This window comes from Podarcis vaucheri (genome assembly GCF_965113315.1).
Source record: "Podarcis vaucheri genome assembly, chromosome: 5".
Classification (NCBI taxonomy): Eukaryota; Metazoa; Chordata; class Lepidosauria; order Squamata; family Lacertidae; genus Podarcis; species Podarcis vaucheri.
The window spans coordinates 54,864,484-54,884,182 of NC_138763.1; the positions used below are offsets into that span (position 1 = coordinate 54,864,484).

At 41.7% G+C, this 19,699-nt stretch overlaps 1 protein-coding gene across 2 annotated transcripts in view; it reads right to left on the reverse strand.

Annotated features, from left to right (window-relative positions):
- Positions 1 to 18,364, reverse strand: part of CACUL1 (CDK2 associated cullin domain 1) — a 36,321-nt gene extending 17,957 nt beyond the window's left edge. The window contains exons 1-3 of one of the 2 annotated variants that reach the window (XM_082222691.1): positions 17,791 to 18,364; positions 15,374 to 15,500; positions 8,680 to 8,782 (exon numbers count right to left, since the gene is read on the reverse strand). In XM_082222691.1, coding sequence (XP_082078817.1) covers positions 8,680 to 8,782; positions 15,374 to 15,500; positions 17,791 to 18,160 — 600 coding nt within the window. In that variant the 5' untranslated portion in view covers positions 18,161 to 18,364. The remainder of the gene's footprint in view (positions 1 to 8,679; positions 8,783 to 15,373; positions 15,501 to 17,790) is intronic. The other variant, XM_082222690.1, reaches the window with a different exon arrangement.
- Positions 18,365 to 19,699: the final 1,335 nt, after the last annotated feature.

The following is a 19,699-nucleotide window of genomic DNA, read 5'->3' on the forward strand; positions in this document are numbered from 1 at the left end:
CTAATGTATAATAGAGACAATCTTTTGGCATAAAAAAATGTGATTCTCACAGTATTTCTGTCAGTTTTCCTTAGTATAGAATGGAAAGTGATTTTCCGAGACTGCTAAATTAAAAATTCATATAAACTGTGAAGAAGTTCAAAAGATACCTAGGGAGTTCTTGTATGCATAATTAAATGCATTATTAGATCAAGTGCATACTGTAACAACTTTCAAACAGACTTGCAAGGGCAACAGGTCTTCCAGCATTATACTTATTTTTAAGCACAAACTTTTTCAGCTGATACTTTCTTATTGAAGCATGTTCCTTTTTCTTCATTATATTCCTTTTCTTTTCCAGCAACAGTATTTAAGAATTGCCAATCTGTTTGCCTGAAATTTCTCTGTATGAATTATCATTATTCTTTTTAAAAAGTTATGCTTCACTTCTACAAGCTACTATATGGGAGGATTATTTCCAGCACTATGATTAGGGTACAAAGGATGGTTTTGCACTGATGCTGGAAGCCAAACCTAAGTCCTACCTTTCAGTTTCAAGTCTTAACAAGTTCAAATTACCCCTTCAGGATGAAATTGCTCAATGCTAAACGCAAAATGAAATACTGAAATGCATTAAACCATTTGAACGGTTGGAAATGGAGAAAAACACCACAACATAAGGTCAACCAGAAAAAGTGATGATTAGCTAACATTTCATTTATATAAAGAAAAGATTAGTATCACCCAGAAAAGAAAGAATCTGAGGACCGGGGGGGGGGCACAATTTTTCCATATGAAGGACTACAGAAATACAGTGGGACCTCGGGTTGCGAACGTGATCTGTGTGGGAGGCACATTTGCAACTCGCAGCATTCGCAACCCACAGCGCCGCGTCTGTGCACACGCATGATGCGATTCAGCACTTCTGCGCATGCACAAAGCACAATTTAGCGTTTCTGCGCATGCACGAGCACCGAAACCTGGAAGTAACCCATTCTAGTACTTCTGGGTTCAGTGCGGTCCATAACCTGAAAACGCACAACCCACAGCGTTCGTAACCTGAAATATGGCTGTATCTAAAAACCTGCAAACCTCTACTAACACTGCTGCTAAGAACATCTTGCTCCAATAAACATTTTTGCTTAAGATTTTGCTTAAAGGTAAAGGGACCCCTGATCATTAGGTCCAGTCGTGACCGACTCTGGGGTTGCGGCGCTCATCTCGCTTTATTGGCCGAGGGAGCCGGCGTACAGCTGGTCATGTGGCCAGCATGACTAAGCCGCTTCTGGCAAACGAGAGCAGCACACGGAAACGCCGTTTACCTTCCCGCCGGAGCAGTACCTATTTATCTACTTGCACTTTGGCGTGCTTTCGAACTGCTAGGTTGGCAGGAGCAGGGACCGAGCAATGGGAGATCACCCTGTTGCGGGGATTCGAACTGCCGACCTTCTGATCGGCAAGTCCTAGGCTCTGTGGTTTAACCCACAGCGCCACCCGTGTCTTTTAAGATTTTGCTTAACCGAGGTTCAATTCAGCAGGTAATATTAAGAGTTTTGCAAGGCACAAGAGCAGACTTCCTCAAGAGCTTGTGGACTCTCCTTCCTTGGAGGTTTTTATACAGAGCTATCTGTCCTGGATGGTTTAGCTGAGATTCCTGCATTGCAGGCGGTTGAACTAGATGACCCTTCAGGTCCCTTCAACTCTACAATTCTGTGATTACTTTCATATTTTCAGGGGAGAATGAAGGTTTGCCTTATGCTGCTTCTTACCATAAAATAATTTAAGAGGTGGCAATGGTGGGTATTTTTGCTTGTACATTATTTAACATGCTAGAAGCTTCATATTGACTTTTGCATGTCTGCTTGTGCTTGGAGGGAGGGGACTGCCTTCCAGCAAGCTTTACGAGGCGATGATGGCTGCGTGCAAGGCTGTCTGCAGAGTGCTGGAGAAGTTTTGGACAAATTATTTTCAAGCAGAGCAGCAGAGAATCTTTGAAGAAGTTAAAGGAAGTTTCCAACCCATCCACTGTTCTGATCTAACAACAATAAGAATAACCATCCCTTGATTTCCAGTGTTGCACAGGCAGCATTTCGAATTCCACGAACCTAAAGAAACATTAAGAAACCAGAGATACAGTTTGCAGAAAAGTACAGAGAGAGAATACCATTTGGCCAGCTTAGGGCACTTGGCTGACATTTCGTTTCACCATAGTGAGGTGTAAAGACATCCCAAATCACTTGCTATTCAGCCCTAGCAAAGGTGCTGCACACCTCTAGCAAAAGTATGTGCTCCTCTTCCTTCCAAGCCACTGCATGCAGAGCTGGTGTGGGGATAGAGTGTGTTAGAATTCCTGCTCCATGATTGCAGTCATGGGATTGTTGTCTATCACATGATGGTGTATGTTTTCATTCCACAGAGTGGGAAGTGACGGAGACAGGATATTTGTGTTACTGTGTTCCGTGAAGTGGGACTATTGTCCTTTGCTCTTTTTCTTTGCTGTCTGATGCTAGAGAGAAAGGGAGCCATGTTGCAGCGCTCCGTGTGTGTTTATATGTAAATAAAGTAGATTAGCCAAAATGCTGAGTTGCTGAGGTCTGTTACGCAAACCGCGAACACTCTGCAGATCCCTAAGTGTGCCAGTGTCTGTTGGCATCGGTCGCTGTGATGTTTGGGCAGAAGAAAGCTTTTGAAGCTCCCAAACGATCGACCAGGAGGGAGAGAACATGCCAGTCAGGCATGTGTCTCTACCAGGGTCCTACTCGAGAGTAGGATGAGCTCCTGACAGAGAGGGGCTTGCCAAGGACCCCCTGCCCCTGAAAAGCAGAAAGACAAAGACAACCTATCTCCATCTTCCCCTCCACAATTTAGAGTTAGGCAGGAACGGCAGAGTTGTGCCTTATTTTGGCCCTCCACTTACATCCAGCAAGGGTGGAGCCAAAGCAAATCTGCTCATCTCTGGGGCTGGGAAAAGGGGACAAGAATAATCTCTGCCCCTGCAGTTCCATGGTTTGGAGGAACTCTCAGATTTTGTTACACTTGCCTGAAGATGGCTAGGCAGTCACTATGGAAACCAAGATTGAGCCCTGCAGCTGTTTATGTATATATTTTGACAAAATGTTTGTTTCATTTTCTTTTTCCCTTAGAGAAAGGATCCCAAAGGGGAAATTTATTTATGCTGCAGACATATATGCAAAGTAAATTCAAGAAACCACCCTCATTTCCATTCTTTATAAAATGCTGAATAAAGCAGTCCTTCTATCTGAAGCAGCAGCAAAACGAAAACCTAGCATGTTCTCCTTGACAGAAAAGCCAATATATAGTTTTGTTCACTGCACTACCTTTCTGATTAAAAAAAGTGAGCAGTGTAGACAGCCATTTACCAAGCAGTATCTTATCATATGCATATATAACCATTTGGTTAGCCATTATTGAATGTGCCTGAAGGACATGATACTTCTTTGCCTGATTAAAAAATATCCAAGAAAAAAGAGAAATTGCAAGATTCTCCCTACCTCTTGGTAATACAGTAAAACCAAACTACATGCCACGTGGATATATGCAAATAGTTAAAGTTAGTTACCAACTAATCAGTAATATGAGTTTATTATGAATGTTCATATATAGCCACCCAGGGCTCAAACTAAAGCCATAGTATTCTGACATAGCTCAATGGAAGACCAAAAAAGGAAAAAAATCACTCACAGTAGTTCCACTATTCCTAAATTTAATGTAAAAAACAACAACAGATAAGCCTAAGTATAAACTCTGCAGTGTGTGTTCAACACTTTCAGTGTTTAAAGTTTCTGTAAAATGGCAATTCATGTATTTTAATTATTTCCAGTTCTTAGCAAGTGACTCATAGATAGAGGCAACCTAACTGCTGTTGTCTAAACCAGAGCTTTCCAAACTGTGTGTCGCGACACGTCTGTCGCAGCAGTGTGTAGGTGTGTCGCACAAACACTACTCGCGCTCCTCCCGGGGCTGGAAAGGGGTTAGTTTCGGTTTTCTAGTAAAACTGAATCACTGTGTCGCAAATGATGCATGTCTATAAAGTGGGTCACCAACATGGAAAGTTTGGAAAGCTCTGGTCAAAACTCTGGTAACCTCTGGGCTAGACAACTGCAATGCATTGGGGCTGCCTTTGAAGACAGTTCAGGAACTGCAGCAGGTGCAGAATTTGGAAGCCAGGTTGCTCACTAGGACAAGATGGTCTGAGTACATAAGATCAGTTCTGGCAGAACTGCACTGGGTCTTATATGTACTGTACATACAAGCCCCTGAAGTGTTTTTCTCAGGCTGTGCTTCAAGTTCCATTAACATCCAATACAATATGCCAAGTAGACTTATGCAACCTCTCTATGATATTTAGACAACTGATTGTCATCCGCATCTATCTCCAAAACTTGTTGAATGCTTACAGATGCATAATGAAGGAAGGCTAATTACAGAGTTGTTACTATGCTAGACCAAACCTAGCAGTTACTATGTGACATAAAGGGGGGAGGTAATATATCAGGCATAAGCTGTATTTAGTGTAGTGCATGTGGAGGATAATAGGGAGGTTGTAAGTGATACAGGGAACAGTCAGTATGGAACAAAGCTTCAGGTTCTGTAAATCTATGAGACAATCTAATGCACAGGAAAGCTACGAGGTTTTCGAAAGAGAAAATCTACCTTGTCTTTTCTGCAGTTTAAACAGTATTCAGACAGTGAAAGCATTCTGCTGCCACCTACAGTACAATTTACAAAATGGAAAACCCTTCCCCCCCCCCCCCCTTAGCTGGTGAAGAGTCCATAGAAGACATCATCTATTCAGGTTGCTCACTGCAAGTTAAGCTCACTTGTCACTAGTCACACAAAAAGCAAAATTAGTACTTCACTGCACTATATAGAGGAATGGGATAAGAGCTGAATATTACAAAGAAATCTATCGAGTGCTAAAATAATGACAATATTTAATGTTAGATGAGAGATAGGCAAGGACTCTCTGAAGGATATGTTACATCCTGCAGAAAGACAGAACATTCCTCTGCGGCTGTCACAGACCAAGCATAAGCTTGTGCCAACCTATGAAAGGCAAACACATTCAGCTTTAACCTGCTTATCTTATCCCTACCCTCCCTTTCAAGCCAAACCTTGCTACAGTTTCACCAGTGCAAGATTGCACCAGCAACAACTCTGGCCTCATCTTGGATACTGATCAGCTCCTCCTATGATTGAGCAGACCCCTTCAGAATTCAAGCACCTTCACCAGCGCTGGGAACTAGGAAGAGGAATCACCAAAATCCTAACACAAACAGAGGAAAGGAATGAGCTACAGAAATTGTAGCATTGTTCATCCAGCTGGCAGCACTTGTGAACATTTTACACACAAACATTCTCCTGTTTGCTCAGGCCTGGCAATATGCAGTTAGTTACGTGGTAAGATCTTTAGCTCACTTTTCCAGTCTAGAAGGGAGCAATCAAGGCAGCTTCTATATAGTCAAGAGAAATAAAAACACGATGACAACTAAAAAACGTAACAATAGCACAAGAAGGGCAGTGAATGAGAACCTGTGGCCCTACTCCACAGGTTGGACTGCAACTCCCACAATCTGACCACTGACTTTGCTAACTGGCACTGATGGAAACTGAACTCCAGCTCCAATGGGGAGTCTCACAGGATCCCAACTTGTGCCATAAAAATAAAAAATTGTTAAACAAAAAGGGAAGTCAAAAGTTTTACAAATAAAAAAATGTATTTTGGGACCTTAAGGTGAAGGGCAGGTTAATAATTAATAATAAGAATCAGAATAAGAATAGCAGAGATATGTTAGCCACTCTCTGCTATTAATATTATTAAGCAAATCACATGACAGAAGGAGTTGTGCTTTCTGGGCACCACAATGAAACAGGTGCTGTCTCATGTTCCTGCCAACCTGCATCGGCTATCTGCTGAAGGAAAGGGTATAAATCTCTTAAGTAAAAATAAGTACAGTTGGGAAACCATACATACACGCAGCTTTTTCTGGTTACCATGAGTATCTCATTGTAGATCCAAGAAACATCTTGTTTAGAAATGGCTGATTATTTAACTTGTAAATACTTACAAGCGGACACTTGCTGCGGCTGCCTCAAAACATTCAGCTACCAATGTTGACATTTTGCAATGAAGTCTTTAACAAGTATAAGGAAGCACTACTTTTAATAACTAATCACGATGTTCAACCTTATTCCATAGGAAAGCAATACGCAAGTATCAGAACATTTGAATTTACTAGGGAATAAGGCTTCAGAGGCACAATGTGCTATCCAGCGGCAAGTTTTCTTTTTAGCAAACAACCTTTATACATTGACACTTCACACCAGTGGAATCATTGCCAATAAAATTGTGTGATGCTGAAAATAAGATTTACAGATTATAGAGAGTGTGTCTAAATAATTCATGAAAAAGCATCAGATTACATGTACATTATGGCATCTTCTTAAAGAAGCTTAGAAGTTGGGAGTGAATCATGTTTACTTTCCCATCTCTATCAGGACAGAGGAGCAGGGAGAAGACTGGAAGAGGCCAGAGAAAACCTAGCCTTTTCCCTAGTAAATGCCTGCATTTTCTTAAAGCGGCTTGCCACACACTTTTCTGTTCCTCTCATTATGGGAATATGCATTCCAAAGATTGACAAATTGAGATACAATAAAATCTGATATGTGGATCAACATATTTTGGGGGTGAGCAGGCTTCAGGGCTGCAACATCCATCATCTGAAGGCACGTAAGACCACTACCCTGCTGAAATAAAGCAGGTATTGGTTTGGTTGGTACCTGGATAGGTACCTGCCTGAGAATCACATATTCATCACCTTGAACACGAGGGTACAAAGGTGGGATCCAAGTGTAAAGTTTTTATTCATTTATTTAGCCAGAACGTTGAGGTGTAACAGTAAAGCCAGTCACAAAGCAAATGCCTGGGAGAGGCCAGGTAACTGCAACTGCATGCTGGATACCACAAGCCAGACATCAGGATGACTATAAGAGGCACTACACCTGACCCCAAAAATTCTACATAAAAACTACATAAAGACCTACTGTAGGTACGGTGATTAAATGTATTAAGGCTTGTGCATTTAACATAATACAAACTTTATATGCCTATCAATCCCAGCATCCACCTCTGAAATTTATCCATATCAACCTCTGCCTTCAGGCTCGCAGAAAAGAAAACAAAGACCTGAAAACCCAGTTCCCAACAGGAAGGAAGCCTAAATTCAATGCTGATGCAGAACTCTTGCACTGCATTGCATCACTAAGGACTGAATAGTTTAATGAAATCTAATAACAGTTAAATTCAAAGATTAATCCAAGCATCTATCTGCAATAACAGAGTAGTATTTGGATGAGTGTTCACAGAAAATGCAGATTCACAGAAGATAACTGGCGGCAGCAGCAACAACAACAACAAAGGCAAAAGTAAAAACAAAGCAACACAGATTTTTTAAAGGGATTTGATTTTTGGGAGATTTTTTTGAAAAACAAAGTCATTTTTACAAAGGACATTCAAAGCTAGGAGGAAGAGCAGGCAGAGACCAAGAAGAGGTGACTGTAGAAGCAGAGGGGTACAGTGGGCCATGTCTACCCTGAACCAGGTTAGATTTCCGTTATGGTGGGGTCTGTAAGCATACGCCTTTCCCCGCTCAGCCAGTACAAGCAAACAAAAGATAGTGGTGGATTAAAGGGAACAGTAGTTGCAGCAGCTGCTCTCAGGAGTCCTCCTCCATTAAAGCCCTACATTCCAGTAAAGAACCAGTAAACATGCATGGGGATAGGAACTTCTCGCCACTTCTCTCATCTTTCTACAAGCCCTGAGTAAGAAATTGACTTAACAATTTTTCTTATTACCACTCACTTTTATACTTGTTCTCTTAATGTACTTCTCCTTTCCTTTGCACCTTGTTGCCCAACTTTGAACCACAAGTGTAAACAGCTCTACATGTTTTAATGTGCAGCATAGAGGTATTAGGATATTTGTAGCTTAGTACTGAGGGTAGAACTAAATGCTTGCCCCCATCATCGACGGCAAGCAAGAATGAACAAAAAGAAACTTTTATACTCTAAGAGAAAGGGGAGCTCCTCTTAAGATGACAATGTCACCCACAAGTGACATTGGCTAGGTAAAAACAAATGTGTATCAGCAGTTTAAGTAAGACCCAATCAAAGCTGAAGTTCTGCGATGGATTTGTGGTCAATCCTAAAACACAAAGGAATTTACCCAGGCAAAAAGATAGTAATGTCTGGTCCTTTGGGAGGAAACAATGCACTTTTGTGCTGATCCGGGGTAGGTTATGATGTGCCATAATGAACCACTAAGGAAATGTTTTTAGAAAATTTAAATATACATTAATAATTGCTCTGGTTTTGGCTCACTTTTATGTTATCCCAGAGAAGTCTAGAGGTCTAAGAGTCAAGAATATTCCATTGCATTTATTTCAACTTTTGGTTCATGACACTTTTATAAAATACAGGACCTAAGTAAACACAGTGAAACCTCATTTTCCTAGAGGAATCATTCAAAGGTTAGTGCTCTACACTCACACATTACACATAAGGTTTAGTTGAGTTCTACATAGGTAACAGCTGTGATAACAATCATTTCAAATGATCGGTGGCACACTACTCCCAGTAAAATGCCAAATCCCAGGAAAACAAAATTGTGCAGCTTCTTACCTGCAGCTCCTTTGAGACTCTCTCTAAGTGGTTAGTTATCTTTTTTATTAGGTCACTATACATCTGTTCCGAATGCTGCTGGCACACACATTTATACACACAACTGCAGAAATAAATACAGGAACAGTGATGAATTGACAACAGTTTGCAGCACAGGGGGGAAAAACAAGAAATGTCAAGCCAGTAGAAATTCTGCTTAAAATTAAAAGGAAACTTCAGCAATACGCATCCTAAACAAAGACCCTATTTATCCAACAAGTTTTGTAGCAGCCTACAACCTGTGCTCCCTACAGACAGCCTTGCAAACATTGAAAAGTTAAGGCTGCCTCATATATAATGTTTGGGATTTTAATAGAATAGCTTGATTGTATCAAATTGTTATGGAAAGCCATCAAATAATTATTCACATGACTGGAGTCTGTATTAACATGGGCCACTTTCTCAAGCTTTATGCACTTTAACCACAGCTTCATCTAATTCCTTCAGAGTCTTTACTTCTGAACATAAAGGTATTCCTGTCAACTAATTTACACTTTCCCTGTTAGGTACAGAATGCTGGTTTAAACCTACAAAGCACCACACAGCGCAGGACCCCTATACCCAGTTCTCTCATATGAACCTACCCAGCCCCAAGGTCATTACAGGCCTCCCTCTCTGTTCCCCTCCAGCAAAAGTCTGGAGAGTAGTTACAAAAGAAGAAGGGATTTTCAGTGGTGGCCCCCATGCCAATGGATGCTCTCCCTAAGGAGGCTTACTTTGCACAGATTTTGACATTATTTTGGTGCCAGGCAAAAGTGTGTCATCAAGAGGCAGAGGAAGCTTGAAAATAGGCAGGAAAGTAGAGAAAAGTACTAGTCTGAACACCCCTTCAATGTCTTTCACTTTAAGCAAGTAATCTTCACTCCTTTACTTTATTCCTAGGCACTTAAGTGCAGATATTTTACTGCTACTTCTTGGGAGCTGATTGAGTTTTAAAGGTTAGGTGATCGTATAACGTTTGTTGGGATGATGAGGTTTCATTGCTTGATTGCTTAAAGAGTTATTGATCTCATCGTTGTAGTGAGTTCTTTTACAGTCTTTAAACTGTTGGTTTTGTATGTGATATTGTTTATAATGTATATTTTGACATTTTGACATCACCTTGAACTGTTCCATATAAGGAAGATCTAAAAATCAAAATAAATAAGGCTTAGACTAATCTAAGCTAATATTTGTTGGCTTTCCCAGAACTGCAAGCTACAAACCACAAACAAAATAAGCAGCACAGAAATACCTGCACATTACAAGGATTTAAAGATGCTATTTCTGAATGGAAACTGACAGTTCTGCCGTTAGTAGTAACCACATTTCAGCAATCATCTGTGATCAGTGTTCCATGACTTGCTTAAAATGAAAGACAATGAAGGGGTGTCCAGACTAGTGCTTTTCTCTACTTTCCTGCAGGGTGGATTTGATTTAAATCAAATCAATTTAAATCTCAGTTTTAAAACACTAGTCAGTAAGACTTGATTTAAATCAATTTTTTTACGGAAAGAATAATTCCTGCTGGTATAATCTTAATATTTACAACCAGACGAAGGTTTCATTCTTGGAATAATAAATTTTCAGAGTAGTTCTCACAGTTATATCAAAAATTACTGATTTGGTTATACTATTAGAAATACATAGACTGGTAATTATGAAATTATTGTGAGGTTTAGTAAGTGAACTGTTTATATCTGGACAACTTTTCTGCTGTACTTTATTGGAAGGAGAAAAATAATCATTTCTTTAATAACAATTTAAACAATTCATTTAACTAAAACAATAGCATTATAGCATATGTATCCATGTTTAAACAAATTCTTATTTCCTGATGAATAACTTTTGGACTATAATGTAACTTAAATAGAAAACTATCTTTAGAAAGATTTTTTTCCTCCAAAAGCATTTTATTTTAAAAATTCAATTTAAATTTTAAAAAATCTGATTTAAATCCATTTTTAAAAAAACAAACCATTGATCCACCCTGCTTTCCTGCCTATTTCCAAGCTTCCTCTGCCTCTTGATGAAACAAATTTTGCACAACAAAACAAATGGTGTGAAAATATAAGCAAGTCCCACTGAACTCAGAATAACTTGCACGAAAAGCTGCTGGTATAGATTCCACCTAAGACGGCCAACATTGGAAGCGGTTATGTTCTGAGCACCTATCTAAAGTATGGCTGAAATTCCATCAAAGCCACAAAACCTTAAGCAACATAAAGCTGTTCCTTCATCTTGACCTAGAAAATACCACAGATCAAGGGACATGAAGCCACTTCAGATCAAGCCCAAGTAACAAACCAAAGAATGCTGTTTTAGAAGTATTCAGACCTTCACCAATGTGGCCTGAAACAAAAAGAAGGCTGTCTATGATCCTTCGTACCCACTTTGGAGCTATACAGGATAGCACCTTCATCACAATCCCTGCTCACACTGTCACTGTAGACAGGACAGCTACCATGATTCTTCATATGCAAATCAATGGAGACAAGAGGATCCATGCTGGGTGTGGACTTCTTCACTGTTGCCAGCCATTTTCAGGGATGCAATATTTATTTTCTTTCTCTGGCAACTGCCCCAATGTGAACCAGCAGAGAAACTCCTGCTCACATTGACAGTGGCTGTCATGTAGTCAGCAGGTGGACATCAAATGACTCAGAAAATCAAAATCAAGGCTGTATCCTGAGTACAAGGTGAAACAGGTCCCACCCAAAGTACAGAAGTTGCTTCTGAAGCAATTTGTGTGTGTCTCCAGATCTCTACTACATATCGCATCAATTTAATCGGGCTCAAAAGAGAAATCCATTCAAAGTTATTATCTACGTAAGTCTTAACATCTAAAGCCTTTATTGCCAAATACTACTGAGTTTAAGAACTTTCCAAAATTGCAACAGCAGCAAAACTATACACGGGGAGTACATCTGACAATGCATGCAGTGTTCTCAGATCAAAAGTAAAATAGTAAAATGAAAACAAAATTATATTTAAATAACAATTATAACATGTGGGACTCCAAAATGCTTCATTTGAACTTTTAAGTACAGTGGAACCTCCATTTTCGAACATAATCTGTTCCGGAAGACTGGTCAACTTTCGAAACGTTCGAAAACCAAGGCACAAACGGCAGTCTGCAAATTTACAGAGAAAATTGAAAAAAATACAGTGGTACCTCAGCAGAAGACTTCCGATGCACGTTCGAAAACGGAAGCATTTACTTCCGGGTTTTCGGCGTTTTCATCAACGGAGACGTACAAAAAGCAAGGTACCACTGTATTAATTTCAGAAACACAACTACCACAATTCTCAGATACCTATGAGATAATCTCAATTAAATTTTTAAGATTTTTTTGGTCCAAAACTGGGCAGAGCAAATTTTTTTAAAAATTCGATTTTCACATGATATAGACTAATGCAATTTCTGTGACAGCTAAGAAGAAAACCTCCCATTTTGCTTATTTTTCAACCAATTGGGCTTATTTTTGTATCAAAATAAAGGTAATTTTTGTCTCTTTCAAAAGAAGGTATAAAAATGGTATTACGTGCCACAGAAAAGGTTCACCGACCATTCAAAGTGAATTTTAGTCATTTTGTACCTTGGTAGGTTCGATAAGCCACAGCACACAAACCACAACTAACACATGTACCATACTTTTTTTGTAGAATGGGCTAGCCATGAACTTGTTATATTTTAAAAATCAGAAGGGTGTTTATTTGGTGGTGGTAAAATATTTTAAAATTAAGTTTTATTAATTAATTAATAAAAAAAACCCATACGTCTTGGAACCCTTGTTCATTTTATTGTTTAAAACACTTCTGCAATGATACGGTCAAAGCTCTTTTGTTTCCCGTACGTGTAATATGGTCAATGGTGCTGTTCTGGCCACTGTATGCAATATGATGTTTCTGAATCACCAAGAAAAAATGCATTTTTTTTTTTACTTTCAGATAAAAAAAGTCTAACAAGTTTCTTGTGAATGAAACCAAAGCATTTAGGAAATAAATCTACATGAGTGTGCCTGTCTTTAACAGAAAAACAAAACAAAAACAGCAACTTGCATTGGAATGGATGGCAACATTTTCATGAGTGAGCCTATCTTAACAGGATAAAGCAACAGAATGAAACAGCTTCACCAAAATAAATGGGACTAGTGTACACCACAACTAAATTTATATTGATTATGTATAACTCTGTATATCTGCCCTTCTTCAGCCAGCACAACAGAGGAAATGGAAGCACATGCATTCAATTTCTTTGACACTTGGTACATGACAGTACCCTGATCCATATTTTCAAAAAGTGAGTGGTCACCTCCGCTGTCCTTCTCAGAAAGATAATTTTACAGTGGGGCAGATGAAGCACAAGTCAGATGGTGTCAGCTTACAGCAAACAGAATGCTGCTTTTAGACACTGGGCTGCTTTTAGACAAATATTTGGGTGAACAATAACGAAAACTGGTTGGTCATGGACAAGACCCAAACATCTCTCAGCCTCACCTATTTCATGGAGTCATTGCAAAGCTCCATGAGATAAGCACTGCAAAGCACTGTGTGTACACATAGCAAGTGATTGCAGATGAGGAAAGTAGAGGATAACAAAAAATTGAAGTTTAAGCGCCAGTGGTATTCTGCCAGCATTTACAGCTTCTGTTCATTTCCATGGGGTCCTCAAGTAACCCATGATTCTCAGCCCATTTTATCGAGGGTTCTCAACACTCCCAGTGCCAAGCTAGTGTTGCCATTAAACCTGTATTTGCTATTTGAATCAGAGTTGAAGGTACCAACAACCCAATCCCTGCCCAAAATCACCGAGCTCCTTTTAACTAAAAAAGGCCACTTCATATCTCTTGAGGAATTATTGTAATCCATACTGTATTTGGCTGGCCCTTGAATATTCCATAAATTTTCACAATCGTAGATGATCCAGGAACTATACCTAAGACATTAACACACACAGTGATTCTGAGCTAAGTAAATAAACCGGCAAGAGTTTCACCTAAACATAATTCTAAATAACCTCAATGCAGTCCTTGGAACATTAAAAACCACCCAGCAATACAAACAAAGAACCCCTGGGACAAATCATCCCTAAGTGATGGGTTGAACATATCTATAGATCTGTCCCAATGGGAGAGGGAAGAACTAGGTAACAGAGGTGTAGGGGTACATGATAACTATTCTAAGAGCTGAAAGCACCATAGTGGAAAACATTATGCAGAGACATTTGGAGAGAGACACCATTTATAAGTGTTTATATGCCAATACTAGAAGATTCCAAGACAAGATGGGAGAGTTGAAGTGTTTGGTTTTAAAGAACAGCATAGATATACCGGGCATAATGGAAACCTGGTGGAACAAAGAGAACCAGCAGCACAGTCATCACTAGATTCAAACCCTACAGAAAGTACAGGAAGTGCATACTCGGGATGACTGTAAGTCAAAGAGGACACAGTCAAAAAAGCTAGAATTCCCTAAAGGGACAGGCTCCTTTATAGAACCACTGTGGCTGACACTAGTAACTTAATTGTTAGGGACATACTGTCATCTCCCACCACCCTAACTAAAATGGTGAACTTGAGATTGTGAATCCAAATCAAGGAAGCATTCTAAGGAGGAAGTGCAGTAGCAATAGGAGACAAATTACCCACACATTAACTGGGTGATTGCAGTCAGGGATGTAAGATTTCAGGGTGCCCTAAAACGTTTGCCCTAATGGAACTGATCAGATGGGAAGAGACTTAAGACTTAAATTTAAGTGGTAAAGAGGGGGTGCAAAGTGCTGTTGAACCAAATGCACTGTATGACACAGCTATCAAGTTCAACATATATGGAAGTGGGGAATTGTCAAGGAAACTGAAAGCAGTCACACATATACTTCAAAAGAGGAACCTTCTCAAAATTCAACAGAAGTGTAAAAAGGGAAGTTGAAAGGGAAAGTCAAGAAAGTAAAAACTCTTCAAAATGCTTGGGAGTTATCTAGCTCAGCTAGAATGTATATAGCATTTCAGGAATTAGTGGTGACTGGCCAGGAAAGAAATTTTGGGGTCAATGTGGATAACTCAATGAAAATGCTGACCTAGTGTGAAGCAAGCAGCTGTAAAAAAAGGAGAATTCTGTGCTAAGGATCATTAGGAAAAGGACTTAAAATAAACCTGCCAATATCATAACACTGTTATACAAATCCTTGTAATTCTGCATGCAGTTTATTGTAGAGCTGGAAAAGATGCCAAAAAAAGGCAACCAAAATCATTAAGGGGGTGGTGCAAATCCCTTATAAAGAAAGGTAACAATAGTTGGGGTTTTTTGTTTAGAGAAAAGGTGAATAAGGGAGAACAAGGTAGAGGTTATAGCATATGCATATTCTGGAAAAAGCAGCTAGAAGCTTTTTCCTCCTTTTGTATGCATAACCCAAGATTAATTGAAACTATTCACCTTACTTTCCAATAAATGAAAACTTCAAAAATGTGTTACCTGGTTCATTTTTTTTTATCATACTTTTACCCTGTCTTTCAACCTTAAGTCTTAAAATCTAATATTAAAATGAAAATTGTTACCCAAGAATGCAATACTAGTGCATTAAAAGTAGCTTCTATGCACACAATTGATATACAGCAAACCTTAAATGCAAAATAATTTATTCCAGAACCATACAAAGCTTGTAAAATTTTCTTACCTGTATATTTGTTCATAGGAGATGGGGATGTAGTCACCAGGACACTGAGTTAAAAGCTGATCTATGGCACTATCCAACTTTGGCCAGTATGTGCTCTTATAGTCTTCTATTGTTATAACATTCATTACTATAAGAGAAAATAAATCATCTTAATGCACTTATGGAACACAATGAGAAGAATGATAAAATAATTGCACCAACATTCTTAGCAACATCTGTAAAGCTGTCTTAAATGTAAATCATCTCTATAATGCAAAAAAACGTATTTTTTGAGATGCAAAAAACGCATTTTTCACTGTGATACAAGAACAAGAATTTGTTCTCATCAGTGTGCTAGAGACATTAATATGTTTATTTCAACACAAAGCATGTTTAAAGACAAGACATTATACATTTACACCTAACCCCAAGCCAAACCATGGTGAAATGTGAACAAGCATGTGGGTACTCAAAAGAAAATTTTGCAGTCATTTTGCCCTACTCTGGCCCTACTGCTACCTGGAACAGAGCCATGGTCTGGCTTAGCATTACATCTTAATCCACGTTTATGGTCCTTTTTGCTCCAGACAAATCATGAGCTATAACCAAGGTTTGTTCCTGGCTTACTGTTCATTGTTTGTGCGGTGGGGAAAATTCAGATGTAACAGTAAGGGAATCTATGGCATGGCTCTGAACAGTGTGGCACAAGAGGACACGGGCAAAGAAGCTGATAAGATGTTTGCATTCAATTGCCTCCTGAAACACACAGATGTTTACATAGCAATTTTCCCAACTCAAATATTTATACTTTTCTTAGTAAAACAATAGGGCAAACAACATGTACTTCCATAAGCATGTGTGTACACGCATGCAAAAGTAAATGCACATTGGGTAACTTTTTATACTTTTATGTTGTTGAACTGTTTTTGTTGATTATGTTTTATCATACGCTTCTCTGGAAACCTACTGGTACAAGAGCAAGCTATCATTTTATATAACCCAGTTTTCCAAGCACTCCAAGTGCCTTGCACACTTGATTAAAACAATCCTTCCAACTACCCTGTAAAATAAGCCACATGCAGTGCTAAACATAACAAAATGGTTTGGGGATCAGGTTATTTGAAGGACTATCTTATTCTGCATAAATCTGGCTGTTTGTGTTCAGAAGAACTGTACAGCCAAAATGATACCCACATATGTAGCCAAACTAGGGAGGGCAGCAATTCATGCACACACTGTGATGATGTCAGGGAAACAGTTTAAGCAGTAAGAGTTGCCATCCTCAGCTGGAGAACATATGGTGACAGGCATATGAGAGCAGTCTCTAGCATGTATAAGCACACAAATTCATGTCACCAGAGATCAGACAGATGTTATCTCTTAACATTTCCATGTGTAGCACTTTTTAACTGTGGAGCAACTTGGACAATAATCATAAGCCCACAACTGGAGAGCATCAGCCGAGCCTCACCTGTTAAGACAGGTACAACCAGAATCCCATCACCCTAGGACCCTCATACTTACAGGACCGCCTCTCCCAGTATGCCCCACAGAGGACCTTAAGGTCCATAAATAGCAACACCCTAGAGGTCCTGGGCCCTAAGGAAGTTAGATTAGCCTCAACCAGAGCCAGGGCTTTTTCAACACTGGCTCCGGCCTGGTGGAACGCTCTGCCTCATGAGACCAGGGCCCTGCAGGATCTGATTTCTTTCTGCAGGGCCTGTAAGACAGAGTTGTTCCACCTGGCATTTGGCTTGGAGTCAATTTGATTCCCCCCCCTTCTTTTTTCCTTTCTCCTCCTGTGATGAGGCTGCATTTTAATGTTTTAATGTTGTGTTTTAATCTTGCTTTTACGTTGTATTCATTCAACTTGTTTTTATTATTGGTTGTTAGCCGCCCTGAGCCCGGCCTTGGCTGGGGAGGGCAGGATATAAAATAAATTTTATCATTATTATTATCACCCCAGGGAGCAACTGTGGTTATTACCCGCCTCCCCCCCCCCGCAAAAAAACCCATCCTTTCACTATGATGCGAGGACAGAGCAATGCTACAGGATTTACAGGCCGTAAACTGAATGTCGGTTTCTGCGAGCCGCTCTTTGCGGAGGACCCGGCACGTGGGCATCCTGGCACATCTTTGGGTGGCCACGGTGAGAACAGGGTGTTGGACTAGCTGGGCCCCTGGCCAGATGCAGCAGGGCTTTTCTAACGACCTGAAAAAAGGGCCAATGGGCCGGGATGCTCCGTGCCTGCCCCCTTAGCCGACACTCCTGGTTCTGCAATGAAAGGGGGAGCACGAACCAAGCTGGCCTCCTCCGCTCAGCCCAGCTCCTCAACAGATCGACCGTGGTGGGGGTGGGATGGAGGTGACGTATAACACGGCCGCTTGGGCCCCGGCCTCCCTTGGCCCCGGCCCTTTTCGGCCTCTCTCTCACTCACAGAACTTGGAGGCCGAGGGGTTGATGTTGAGGTTGATGCTGGAGCCCCCCTTGACCGGCGTGGCTTCGCAGCCCTTCCCTGGCCCGTTGGCGGCCTCGGACATCATGTGGATCTCCAGCTCCTCGTGGGGCGACAGAGAGGCCCTGTGGGGCTCCCTGGGAGACGGAGAGCCCGGCCGGCGCCGCGTCTGCCCGTAGCTCCCTCCTCCTCCTCCCGCGGCTTCGGCCGCAGCTTCCCAGTTGTTGTGGTTCTGGTCGTCCATTAAGGCCTCGTAGCTGCTGCTGCTGCTGCTGACGCTTCCGCCTCCTCCGCCGCCGCCTCCTCCCGCTCCTCCGCCGCCCCCCTCCTCCTCCATGCTCTCCTCCTCCATCCCGACAGGCCGGGAGGGCCCCGCTCTGCCCGGGCAGGGAGGAGGGGGCGGGCACGGAGAGCGCCGCCTGTCACAATCGCCTCCCGCCCATCGCCGAACGGCGCTGTCGCGTCTCCAGGTTACGCGGAACGGCGAGCGGCGGCAACGGCTGCCTTCGGGGTGGCTCACACCGGAAGCGGATCCGGCCCTGGCAGTCGTAAAGCGACCGTCGCACGCGCACCGCTCTTTCCGACGGCTCTCCCCACCCCTAAGCAGTAGTTTGCGGCACAGCCCGGCCCAATTTGCTGTCGCGGGGCATGCTGGGAAATGTCGTTTAATGATCGGCCTCCCCGCCATGGCACGAGAGGCAAAGGATTCCAGGAAACCTCGAAGCTGCTGTAGTACTGTACTGGGGGCGAGGCAGGGGCGGAAGTGGTAGAAGAAGCATTCGTCTTCTTTCCCCGCCTCCTGCTTTCCTGCTATGTTATGGGGTGCTAGATGTTTCCAAACCCCGAACTGAAGGTTTTGTTGGAGGAGAGCAATTCTGAAGAGTGAGGAAAGCAGTCTCTGTCTAACTCATCCCTTTACAGTGCAGGGAGCAGAGTTCTTTTTTAAAAAAACACAAAGCAGGTGGTCTCTCGTTACCCCTAGATCAAGCACAGACAAGCTCGGCCCTCCAGATGTTTTGGGACTACAACTCCCATCATCCTAGCGAACAGGACCAGTGGTCAGGGATAATGGGAGTTGGAGTCCCAAAAACATCTGGAGGGCCGAGTTTGCCTATGCCTGCCCTAGATGCTCACTACCTGCTGCAGACTCCAGTGGGTCGGCTCCCCTCCTCCATTTTACTTTCCTTGGTTGCTGTCCATATTTGAGGGCACCCTGGGCAAGTGGTGGGCTTCCTTTCCTAGCAGACAGGGGCAAAACTAGGCTTGTATTTCACCTGGGTCAAAGACCCAGTTTGGCACACATTTGTGTACACAGACTGGGAGCCTCAATGGCGCCCCTCTGGAGGCTTCACCTGGGGCAAAAAAAAACCCAAATACCATCCCCCGCTAGCAGGCTTACCTCCAAGCCATGTTGGACATCTTCCTACTTACACATTTCCCACAGTGGCACTAGATCAGTCTGTGGCAATCAAAGGGTGACTAGGTGCAGCTGCCTTCCATTACTCAGCTGTGGGCCCTGTTGGCACTGCCTAAGTATGCTAAGCAGCCCTGGTGGCTGTGTTCAGTTGTTAAATTTATTGCCCATTCTCCAACAGCAGGCCCCAGGGCAGGTTACAGCAATTTAGAAACTCATATTAAAAACAGTTAAAACAAATTACAGTCACAGTTTCGGGGGGGGGGGGGAGGCCTGCAAACACGCCTCTCAGGTTTCAAAGGCCAGAGCACAGAGATGTATCTTCTACATTCATGAGAAGCTATACAGTGAAGGTGTCAGATGCACCTCTGTACAGAAGGAGTTCTGTGATTTAAGGGCTGCCATAGAGAATGCCCTGTCATGGGGCCATGGATCAAAACTCGCAGTCTCTACCATAGACTTAACTGATAGATCACA